Source organism: Anguilla anguilla, chromosome 2, assembly GCF_013347855.1.
Source record: "Anguilla anguilla isolate fAngAng1 chromosome 2, fAngAng1.pri, whole genome shotgun sequence".
NCBI classification, from domain to species: Eukaryota; Metazoa; Chordata; class Actinopteri; order Anguilliformes; family Anguillidae; genus Anguilla; species Anguilla anguilla.
Window position 1 is genome coordinate 56,987,444 of NC_049202.1, and position 12,876 is coordinate 57,000,319.

At 38.5% G+C, this 12,876-nt stretch overlaps 1 protein-coding gene across 2 annotated transcripts; it reads left to right on the forward strand.

Moving 5' to 3' along the window:
* Positions 1-2,358: 2,358 nt before the first annotated feature.
* Positions 2,359-12,713, forward strand: nme2a (NME/NM23 nucleoside diphosphate kinase 2a). 2 transcript variants are annotated; one of them, XM_035405077.1, is made up of 5 exons: positions 2,359-2,434; positions 9,311-9,442; positions 10,119-10,220; positions 12,041-12,153; positions 12,336-12,713. In XM_035405077.1, the coding sequence occupies exons 2-5, from the start codon at positions 9,314-9,316 to the stop codon at positions 12,451-12,453; spliced, it is 462 nt and encodes a 153-aa protein (XP_035260968.1). In that variant the 5' UTR covers positions 2,359-2,434; positions 9,311-9,313; the 3' UTR covers positions 12,454-12,713. The 2 variants fall into 2 exon arrangements, with proteins under 2 accessions (XP_035260968.1, XP_035260967.1); XM_035405076.1 differs by lacking the exon at positions 2,359-2,434 and adding an exon at positions 8,357-8,479.
* The last annotated feature ends 163 nt before the right edge of the window (positions 12,714-12,876 follow it).

Here is a 12,876-nt window from a genome sequence, read left to right on the forward strand (position 1 = left end):
AGCAAATGCAAATTTAGCCCTTGGAAACAGTATGTGAGCTCTTGCCAATCACTGGCATAAATTAAATACTGTAGCCCGCCAGAAACTGAGTTTGAGATCTCTTGTCGAGAGTAAATAGAGAACCTCAAAATAAAAATAAATAAATAAAAGTGGTGCAGTGGCTAGCACTGTCACCTCACAGCAAGAAGGTCCTGGGTTCAAATTTCAGCCTGGGCCTTTCTGTCCCCATGTCTGCGTGGGTTTCCTCCCACATTCCAAAGACATGTAGGTAGGCTTATTGAAGACTCTAAATTGCCCATAGATATGAGTGTGTGAGTGAATGGTGAGAAAACTGTGTGTGTTCCCTGTGATAGATTGGCAGCCTGTCCACGGTGCATCCCTGCCTCTCGCCCAATGCACGCTGGGATAGGCTCCAGCACCCCCCACAACCCTGCCCAGGATAAGTGGTTATAGATAATGGATGGATGGATGGATTACCAGAACTATAAACTTTATGCTAATATGTTGTAGTTGTTGAAAAGTTGATAAATGCAGCTTAAGGAATGTGTATGATTACAGGAAAAAGCTTTTGCCAATTAAAGTTGTTTAGCATCTTGTGAAATTATAGGTTCATAAAACACAGGGTATTTGAAGGAGCTTTGCCTGTTATGTTGTTTTATTGATTCTTAATGTGAGGGATGCTGGAAATTTCCATTACATATTATCCTGTATTATTCTGATATTCATCACATTGTATTAGCACATAATCACACATAAGTGTCAGCGTAATTATAAGTGGAAGTACACGGTCAGCATGACCAGTACACGGTCAGCATGACCAGCATAAGTAAAAAGAACATGGTACACTCACGCATTTTAGTGGACACTCACACATTATCTTCTAAATAAACTGAATAACCTTGATACTCATATATCTGGATCCATGTAACAGCTGTACTCTTTTACTCATGTCAAGACCCATGAGGGCTGAATAAACACATTTTTATTTTGATATCCTGGAATAGCGGAACCACTATTGTTTAATAAATCAGCATTTGGAGAAAGGGGGAGGGAAAACGGAAGGGTTGTAACCACAATGGTTTCATGCTGTCAATCAACATCGACTAATTTTGATGATTATAGCGAAATAAAGATCCAGTAAACGACTGTGGCGCGGCCAAAAGAAACGCCTCCAGGGGGAGGAGAACTGATAAGAAAAGATAAGAAATGAAATAAAAGCTGATGTATCTGTGGGGTTCGTTGGGCTGTTCCGCGGACACCACGGCTTTGTACTCTATTTACTTGAGAATAAAGTCTGATATTCTGAAGATTCTGCCTCATCCTCTTTATTGAAAAGACATAAGAAATCTGCTAAATCTAGATCAAAAAGAAGAAGAACTTTGTCGATTGGAAACCACGACAGGGACAATGAACTTCAGAGCACAGAGAAATGGTGCAGGACTGAGTCGTGCTATTATTGCTAATGCTGGAGCTATTGCTTCCTGCGTCTCATATCTGAGCTTTTCATAATTCATCTTGGAAAACAGGTTCCTGTGTGCTCTCTAGGGATTTGCCAGAAATCAGGATTTAAAAAAATTTCAGCATTCTGTTATTTCCAGCTTTAATCTGTCAGGGACCTGAACTTCAGGCTTCTGAAAGGACATACGTCTGTATAGTAAAATCTTACAAACCATAAAATCCTTATAATCCTCATTTCTTGGTCCAGAGAACTCACTGAGTAAGCTATTTTTCACTCCAGATACTTTTAACTGAATTGTGATTTGGACATGAAAACACTTGATATATGTATGTCAGGTTTTTATCACTATTTTATAATATGTTTCAAAAATATTTTTTCATAATGATTAGACTTAATTGCTAAGCACAAACAATTGTGAGAGCTGTGCATATTAAAAAAATAGCAGCCTTAAAAGTCTGACTTTTGTCTTTTTATTGACAAGAGAACAAGCTCAAGTATAGCCTCTCAGAAAACTAGAGGATATAGTCCTCAAAGCTATAAGCAAGCACTAATAGGTTTGAGCTGATTCATGTTAAACATATAATTGCTATAAATGTTTTCATAGCTTTGAGGATGCCATGCAATTTAACTGGCTACTAAATCATGACTACAATTCTCTTTTTATTTATTATTTGAGTTGATATCAATCAAATAAAAAAATTAAACTGATGGGTATCAATCATTTGGTGATTAGATGCATAGCTGGCTAGTTGTAATAGTTAGCTAGCCATTTACCAAGACAATCAAGCAGTCATTGTAGTGTAACAACTGCACTGGGTTGTCAGTGGCATAGGCAGCCAATGAGAATATCAGTTAAAGGAATTGCAAACAGCCTGTATAACAGCCTATATAGAGGTGACAGAACTGTAGCTCGGAGCATTGTTCTTTGGCTGATTTGATGCAGCTGTTGTGAGCTAAGTTTAGTTCCAATCTAAGGCAAGTTCTTTCTCTCCTCCAAAAACTAGGTGTTTTGTGTGAATGCAATTGCTTATACTGGTCTTAATATTGTAATTCTTTCTGTAGTCTGTCTGTCATATGTCTGTGTTTACACTTGTCCTCATTATTTATTACTTAACTTATTGGGTACTATTCATCTATTCACATGTGACATTTTTATTAACTGCTCTGAGTGTGGCTCTCTTTGAGGTGCACTAGGAACTGACTCTTAGTTTTCTGTACGTAATTTTACTTTGGAGTGCTGTTCTTTGAAACATAGAAATGAGAAACCACTCATTACACTGCTTGTAAACAAACATATCTGTACTTGCTGTTCCCTCTTGGCCATTATTAACTGCCCACCAGACCATACTGGTTTATCAAAAGTTGTGGCAGTTTGTAAATTACATGCTTGATATCCTATGTTACAGTACCAAGCTACCTAACTGACTAGTAATAACACTGGTGAACACATTATCTTATATCTCTTAAAACATTAAACATTTAGAAATTTTTAAAAAGTGCCACAGGCAAATATAAAATCATCCACCATTATCCCCACCATCACTCTTTGTCTTAGGGTTGCTTTACATATTGCAGGTGGATTTGGCACTGAGACTTTCAGGAAGCCTCGGGTAACACTCGTGTAAGTTTGTTTTATTAAAACGGTATAAAATAATCATTTAAACTAACAGATCCTAAAGCTGGTTTCTGGGTTGTTAACAGGGTATTAGCTCAGATAGTTCTAAGCACCCAAGTCTTACGCCGGGCACCCACCGCACGCGTAGCGTAAGCAGCACGGCGAAGCAGCACGGCGCGGCGCGTAGCGTGTCTACACTGGTTCCGTTTGTGTCGCGCAAAGGCTTGCTTAAAGCTCTATATTCCTAGTAGCTCTCGCAGTCTGCAGTGGGATTACATCGTGTATTTCACGTTTGTTCACGACTGTTGATTATGGGTTAAGTGAATACTTGGTGAGAGACCTTTTTCAGTTTGTTAATTTGGTAATATTTCGTTAACTCATGTAAATACGTGAGAAAGTAAACGCTTTCAAGAATTACCATAATCTTAAATCGCAACGTAGCCTGCATAATAATCAGTCTCAAACTGTATTAATGTATTTGCTTGGTTAACAAGCGTGCCAATTTCATGAAGAATATGTAATGATCATAATAATAATAATAATAATAATAATAATAATAAATAATCCGTAATCAACCATTGGGAATTCCCCTGTTGTCTTGTCATTCACGTCAAAACATTTATAGGATCAGATTTAGTAAAATCAGCTAATCATCAAAAAGATAGCGTAACAGTTTCATCTTGAAGGGATATGAACACCACAACGCCATGAACACCGGAAGCTTTGAAGTACAAGTGCAATAAAGGCTTGCTTACAACTTCATTTATAAAATAGGTGTATTTTCATGGGCAAGACCACTAAATAATCTGTTTTTTAAAGCTCTGTGGATTATCTGATTTTTATTAACAAGCCCTTTTTGAAAGCACGGCGAACGAAGACATCGGAGAAGTCAAATAGGCTGAGCAATGGTTGGTTAGAAACACCCTTCCACTCGAGCTAACAACCCGCTGCTCGGTGCATTCACTTCTACATCATTCAATAGGCTACGTCTTTCTGTGGTGTATTTTCAAATTTACCCCACCCCCTCCGCAAAATAAGATAGCGAAACTAAGTTTGCCTTTTCCCCAGGTTCCAGTTTTTTTTTGTTTGATTGTTTGTTTGTTTTTCTGCAAGGACAATACGAAATCGAAAAGGCTTGTGTTTTTTTTTTTTGCCGCTTATAAAATATCTGGGAGGGAACTAGGGACACACTCCCAGTAGCCTAATATAAGGATGAAATATAAATCAGAGCATGTATACCTAGCATTTTAGAGCATATTTCTGTGTATAAACAGGTCATCATGACGCGCGACAAGCAGAAAAATAGAACAGAAGCGAAAAACTACGCTTCGGTTCGCTTGTGTCGCACAAGTCTCGCACCCGGTTCGCGCCGCGTTCGCAGCTGGTGGAGAGGACGTCGCCTGCTGCCGTTGTAATAACAGTACTTCAACTACGCTTCACTTACGCGCTTAGTACGCGCGTCGTGCGCTCGCGGCCGCTACGCGTGCGATGGGTGTCAGGCTTTAGAATCAAGTTCTGCTTTTGCTGAACCCAAGGTTGGTTCATTTAGGACAGTTTAAGCAAGTGGGTGTCATTCTCTGTTGGGGCACTCAAGAGTCAGGAGAATTACACAGCATACCAAAAGGCACCCAGCAGACATTCATAAAGAACTATCCATAGCCACCACTTCACAGACAACATGCTTAATTTTAGCTGTAAACCCTGGTAAAAATACTGCTCACAACACTGTGCATCTAATGGATAGTAAGGAGATTAGGAAAGGATTATTCAACCATTTGTCTCTCTCTGCAGGCTTGCAGCATTTGGATTCCAGTGCTCTGACACTCCATTTCTCAGTTTGTCTGAGGTGTTATTATAGACTAGGAAAGACAGGAAAAGCAGTTACAGAGGGAGTGGTTGGTGGAGCTCAAGTTCTCAGTAGTACAGAGAAGTTGAAAAACCACAAATCTGTCATTTTGTGGATATTTGTGCTGGGGTATAACACAAACCATCCATATAAGAGAGCATGCTGCTTTTGGCTCCTACATAACCTATCAATCTCAGTAGTTGGATAACCAACTATGAGCACTTAAATCTAAGTCTTCCTCACGATCACTCTTAAACACAGGAAACCAAATACCAAAATGATAAATACCATATATGGGCAGCTACATTAAATGTGAGTTGACATCCTTATATTTACTGAGTGACATGCAGGATAAATCTAAAGAGACTGAAGATATCCATTGTGAAGATTCCAAAAAGTATTCACCCAAATATGACAATATTAATTTCTGGACATGATTTTGGCTGCATCTTCATCAGACTTCAGATTTAATATTATTGAAATAATGTTTGTTTTCACCTGATGAAAATAACACCATCATGAAAAGCAAGAGAAAAAAAGTAATTTAAATTGTTTGTTATTATTTGTATGTGGTTCCCAGAATATCCAAAGAAATTGTACAAAATACTACAATTGGAAAAAAACGGACTACTAAGGTCAGTGAATTGGCTTGAAACAAAAATCATCCTATTTGGCAGACTTGTTGCCATTTCCCACTGAGATCTCTCAGTTTATCTTTCTTCATGCCAACAACCTAGACTGACACTGTCAATGCACCATTATGCATCAAGTAATTTGCCAAAATTCAAGACCAATAAAATCAAATTCCAACAAGAAAAATACCTGACAGCTTGCCCTCTTTTGCCTGGCTCTGCCATAAAAATTAAATCTGTCAATGTAGGACATGAAATTTGACCCTTTTTTACCTTTACTTATTATAATACATAGTGTAGGAAAGTTAGCAACTTCACAATTAACCAGTTCATCAACAAATATATATCTATCACCCATATAATTAATAAATGGTATTTACAATAATGCATCTTAATTAAGGGTAACTTAGAACAAAAAATATACAGATTACAGGCCAGAACCAGGTTTCAAGCCAAGTGGAGACTGAATGATCTAAGGTAGAGATATTTATTTTAATAATTAGGTACAATTGTAGTTATAATAATCAAAGTAAAAAATAAATCACTGTTCAAATCTTCTGTGTAGTTAATGTAGGTCTGAGAACAGCAGGGCTGAGGGAGTCAAGGGATGAACACAAGAAGAAAGCAAACTGTTGCAGTGACAGTTGAGAGAATGATTCGGGAGGGAGGGAGGGAGGGAGAGGGTAACTATGGAGGAGGGGATAGAGGGTGAGAGATGTTGGGGATGCAGCAGACAGAATGTTTTGAAATCATCTTTTGATTTATTATTACTGCAGAAAGTGGATCATACACTCCCTGTTCCACTGAAGCAGGCACATTCTCATGAATACTTTTTAATTTGGGGGTGTCTTCAAATCATATTTTTTCTGTAAAATGTATTATTCCAAGTAGGCTGTGCCTTTATAACAGGCCTAACAAAGGTAATGGGCAACTCCTGTGCTTATAAGCCTCAGGTGAACATGGCCCGTATCTGAGGCTGCTGCTGTCCAAGGTCCTGTAGGCCTTCCCGGCTGTGGACAGCAGCAGCCAAAAAGGAGAAGCAGCCATTTTTGCTTCTTCTCCTTTCACCCATTCTGGCAACACAACACAATATACGAGTGAGAGTTCTGCATGAGGCAGAGAAAGAACAGGCATGAAAGACAGTGACAAGTTTGACTACAAATCTCACACATAAAAAAAATACTATGCTTACATCATACACTCCAACCAGACCCCTCTGACCAGCATCTTTTTTGCCAGTTGACTGTTTCAGTGCATCCAGCAGCTGCTTCATTAGGCCCTGATCCTTCTCTGCACTCATCCCTCGATACCGCTTATGCTGGCCATCCCCAAGCAGCCAGGAATCCAGATCGACTGGCTGCTTTCTGCAAATGTCTAAAAGGCCACATTTTCAGACTAAACTTAAATGTTTCTATCTAATTATAATAAATTAATCATTACCATTCTTTATCTCATGGGTACTGATGGATGCACCTTGACAGTGACATTTGTATGACTGTGACTTAGCCTATCACTTGCTCTGATGGTTTTTAACTACCATGTGAAATGTACTTTTGTAAGTTGATTTGGCAGTAAATTGTCAATATTCATGTGAGGTTATACCATTTAAAAATTCAAGAAAGGCATAGAGCATAATGTTCCTCACCTTTTCATCAAAGTAAAAAAAACAATCTCTAAAGGTACCACTGATCAAATCAAATAACAAATTATCTTGAAATTGCTTAGTATATGAGGCAGCCACAGGTAGCAATGGGATATATGCAATATCATGCAACACTGCACCAGTACTCTCAACTGCAAAACACAAATTGCACAAACTGATGTCAGGTCCTGGAGCCTGAGTAGGGTGTGATTTCTGTTTGGTTAGCTTACTCCCTGGAGCTAACAATAGTTAGGATGCAAGATGCTCTTCAATGAAGGACAAGAAAATATGAGTGACACCATTTAATAAAATATATATTTTCCCATTGTGCTACTTATAATTACATTACTCTGTCAACAAAACTACAAAGAGACAAATATATAACAAAATGGATTTGACAAAAACAGATGCGGGAGTATTCAGTGGTACCCTACATGTGCATGTGGGTAAAAACAGAACTACAGTATGTTTTTACTATATTTACTAACTGCACAATATACTAAATGGCCTCTGGGTATCAATGAATTTGTATAATTCTGTATTTCATGTTCAATATATGGTTTCAATTAGCTATCTCACACAGGGCTCCATACATCCAAAGATACTGTTCAATACTGCCTTTTAGTGTTTCATGCTTTTTGAGCATTAAATTAGTGAGATCAAGTGCTGTAATTCACCACAAATGTTCCATGTTATGCAATAAAATGTGTGTATAAAATAATCAGATGGTATCCAAATGGATCCGATGTCAGATTAAGGCCATAGGATAAACTGTTTATGTTGGACTCCTAACAGATAATGCACTATAGATTTACTACAGATTAACTATCATTGGCAAAACCACATAACTATCCTTGTTTCATGTCTGTTTCCTGAACTGTTTGAACGAAATCCTGAATATATATATAAACTGTGCGATTGAAATAAAAGCTTAACTTCCTGCAATACCTTCCAAACTGTTCCTAGTTCTATTTTACATGGCGGTCTTCAATTACTATGCGTCCCAGTTGTGAAACTAATTTTGGAATTTTACCAAATTCAAACAAAAGAATGTGTGAATGGTCAGCTCCCGCGCAATTAATACCCCGAACTAGACCTCGAAGAATTTACACCACCAGTGCTTTGCTGCACAGATATGTCATTTGAACCACCCAGTGTAATCCCCGCCTACTTTCGGATTATAGCCTAGTCTGTGTTTCAGAACCTGGTTCACTGGATTACAACTACCAGCAGTGGAGAGCATTCTCATTCTAAAGTACAGTTCTAGAGCGAGTATATCTTCAAGGTAAAACATTTAAATTTCCGCTTTTGCTTGGTAAATTAATGGTTCTCACAGTCCTAATCAGACTGCTAACTAGATATCTAGGTAGTTCAGTCGCTTGATGGATTTCAGTCTCTTTTCTTGCGAATTAACTTGCTGCTTGGCTATTTCTTCACTTTAACTTGGTTATCGGATATTAATCACGTTAGGATTAGTTGTTTTTTGCGCATTTCATCATGTGTTTTTTTTTTTTTTTTTGGATCGATTTTGGTATTGACTATTTTAAGCGAAGTCATTAGCTAAATGATGCACTTTAGTATGTGAAGTGGTTTATCTGCTCGTGCTTAATCGGTGATTAGTGCGGGTTGCTTCGGCTAGCCTATTCATTTCTTGTTTCATTTTAGATGGGCGAAAGTTTTCCCATTTATAGCGAATAACTCCAATTTTATACTTTTTGTGATGCCACATGCCCACAGAAAATAGACCTGCTTGTTTGTCATAATTTTATTTTCTGGTATTCTTGCGATCTCCGGTGACAATATTCGTCTGCAAAATGGGATGCACTGTTGCTAGTAGTACATTTGCATAAGTATTTTCTGAGGCAGGTGGAGCTGTCTTTCGAAGTGATTATGTAAATTGCTTAACCTTAAAATCCCCGTCGGTTCGACGTTCTGTTATTTCTGTCAACTGGTGATGGTTTAGCAGTTTTACTGCGTTGAGTCGTCGTGCCCCCAGGCCCCAGCACCCCTCAAGTCTGTCTGTCTGTCTGTCAAAGGCAACAAAGCCTAGTGCTGTGATAAATGCGACGTTGCACAGTTAATGCGCGGCTAAATCCACGAAACATTTTTGTTACAGTACATGGCTGGAATTGACGAACGCACCTTCATTGCCATCAAGCCCGACGGCGTACAGCGAAGGCTTGTTGGAGAGATCATCAAACGTTTCGAGCAGAAAGGATTCAAACTCGTTGGAATGAAACTACTCCACGTAGGTTTTACTTACTTAACTGTTCTCTTTGTTGCCGTTAGGTAGACAGTTGATTGACAGTTATTTTCTTTTGTTGCTGAGGATAAATGTTTAAAATGGATAAAAGGATGAATGTTTATAAAAGTTTAAAAACATAAACTGTTGTTTTGCAGTGTCAGATGAGAATGACGAGCGATATTAAGTTTTTTTGTTTGTTTGTTTTTTGCAGTAAGATGCATATTAATTATGCACAGAATATATTATGCCACAGTAGCCTACATGGCCACTGTAAAGTAAATATCAAAAGTCAATAAATATTTACAGTGTGGTGTTTTGTTTCATTGTCTGATAAGCTTGCATTAAGCATGGCAAAAATTGCAGTTGTTGATGGCGCAATCGTCATGTTCTTGTTCTTGTTGGAACTTGGCTTTGGGAATACAGATGAATCACAGATATTGTTTAAGATATTTTTATATTAATCCCGACCAGTTACATTTGGGACTAACAATATTCTTATGGATTTGTCACACTTTCTATTACCTACTTTTTATATGTATGTAGTCTGATTTAAGTCAAAAGTGACATTTCTGAATTAATTATATTAATATAATATTATAAATTATTTCATTATATTAATATATTAAATGTAATACCAATTATGAAGTTTGACTGCAGTTGCCATATTTCATTATTGCAGGCATCTGAAGAATTATTGCAGGAGCACTACAGTGAACATAAGGACAGACCGTTCTATGCTGGCCTGGTCGATTACATGCACTCTGGTCCTGTTGTTGCTATGGTAAAGTATTGATCTTGTGATGACAGTGGCACATATGAATTTAGTTATTGGGCCGCGTTCACAAAACGTTTCTTAAATTCGTTTGACATTGTTCTCAATGAAAATTAGCATGAGATTCTTGAAACATGTTCAGACCGGGTGCATATCCCAAAATGCATCAGAGGTGAATGCCAGTTGTTCGCAAATTGGATGCGTGTGCCTGTTCATGTTGATTTGCATAAGGACCACCCTAGTAGCCTAATAAAAGGCATGCTACCTTCAGAGTTGTGTGCAGACATCAGCAATGCAGCGCTCTTTCAAACGTATTTGCACGGTCCCAAAAGATGCGGTCTCTCCCCATGGCACGATTAACCAAGTAATCCAAAGCAACAAATACAAATAGAAATACAGCAATAAATTGGTAGGTGTTGTAAGTAGGCTAAGCAAGTTTCATCACTTTGTAGCTGTTGCTCTGGCATTAGCTTAGCTGCGGCATAGAGTTTAGAACAAGTTTAAACCGGCATTGTCCGCAAAAGGTCACATGGTTTTGTGTCCTCAGAACCTCCGGTTTAATGCGCAACTGCGGTTTAGCCTAAACCCTGTTGTTTTGTCTTACTGAAATTAATTAGAGTGACCTCTACTGGCAGTTAACTGAGGTTTAAGTTAACCTGCACTCATGGTTTAACTGAGCTTTAAAGGGAAATACTGCTCCGATCATTTTCATATTTCAAAACACATCTTTCATCTTTGTTTCATAGAATAAGTTGACCATAAGAAAAAAAACAGGCTTATCCTTTACATTTTATTAGCCTGTTTATTGTTCTTTGAGGACACAATAATGTGTATTTAAAGTTGGCTTTCTGAAATAGGTTGCATGCTAAACCCCTGAAAGCACCGGTTTAGCTGAACCCATTCTAAACCATAGCTAAGCTAGTCAATTCTAACTGACAGAGCAATAGCCTCTTTGTATCAAATTCCCTGGAATTTATTAGCCTCTTGGTAAGTGACATATGAACAAACAAAATACAAAATGGCCCCCAATTCAAGATGGCATTGACCAAAACATACATAGGAATATTTGGACTGAGGTGATTAGTCTGGGTAGCATGTTTGCAAAAAATCACTCCTCCTGTAATGCACGCAACCTTCAACCACTGTGCAAAGTTTTTAAATTAGCGAAATATCAGAAGATATAATAACTCTGTCAGATAGGGTTCCAGCAGCTTCACTGCTTGGCCCGCTGATAAAAATTAGTGAAAAATTAGAGGTTAATCAGATAGGTTAGTTAATTTAGTCTGCCGCCTTTCTGTGTGGAGTTTGCATGCTCTTCCCGTGTCCACATGGGTTTCCTCCAGGTACTCCAGGTTCCTCCCACAGTCCAAAGACATGCCAGTAGGCTAATTGGATACTCTAAATTGCCCATAGGTATGACTGTGTGAGTAAATGGCATGTGTGCCCTGTAATACACTGGAGGCCTTTCCAGGATGTATTCCTGCCTCTCGCCCAATGCACGCTGGGATAGGCTCCAGCAGCCCCCACGACCCTATCCAGGATAAGCGGGTATAGATAATGGATGGATCTTTTAATGTCATTAACAACGAAAACATCTTATGTGTATGCCTTTATGCATGTTTTGATCATATTAAAGAACAAATTCAGAATCAGAAATGCCAAAATGTTTCAAATATGATCGTAAGCACGTTTTATGAATGAGGCCCATTGTGAGCAGTGTTTGGATTTCTGTATCTAGTTGCAGCCTGAATTGTCTCCAACATAGTTGTTTCACTACTCTGTATGATATTAGAATGTGTTTTTTAAAAAACGTTGAATATTTTGCCTAGGTTTGGGAAGGCCTTAATGTTGTTAAGACTGGTAGAGTTATGCTGGGCGAGACAAACCCGGCAGACTCTAAACCTGGCACCATCCGCGGTGACTTCTGTATCCAAGTTAGCAGGTGAGTTACATTGTTCATGCGGTACCAAGATCAGTTTGGTCAAAAAAAAGTACACAATGATTATGCAATATGAAATTGTGTAGAACCCTTAGTCTCATGTACTTGATCATGATCCAAATGCAGTTGTCTTTTTAACTTGGATGAACATACAAGAGGCCTCACTGTCCCTCCTGCTTTTTCAGGAACATCATCCATGGGAGTGATTCTTTAGACAGTGCAAATAGTGAAATTGACCGGTGGTTCCAGCCTGAAGAGCTTGTGTCATATCAGACCTGCGCAGACAGTTGGCTATATAACTAAGTGTGTACCCATGTTGTCCTAGCATTTCTCTAGAGAAAGTGGGACCTGCAACACTAGAAGGACCTGCTACAGCTATACCTCTTTAGTAGACAATGTTTAAGATGTATAAACAGATATTTTGACCACCATGGGCCTTCATCGGGTCTCAGACCTGCTTTGGTTCTATCATTTCTACCCAATCACCGTAAATCCTAATTATGTATGCCGACATTGTCTTTTTACCGTTTTGTGAACACTGTCCAATAAAATGGTGAACCCAGTTTTGGTGTGTATGATCTTGACTACACATTCGGAAGTGACCAATTTATTTTGTAGACTTTAATCCAGGAAGGTGTGATGTAAGAAATGTAATCAGTCACATAACTAAATGCTTGGGGGCACGTGATTTTTCACAAGATTTCAACAGCAAGAGCCTGAACCCTA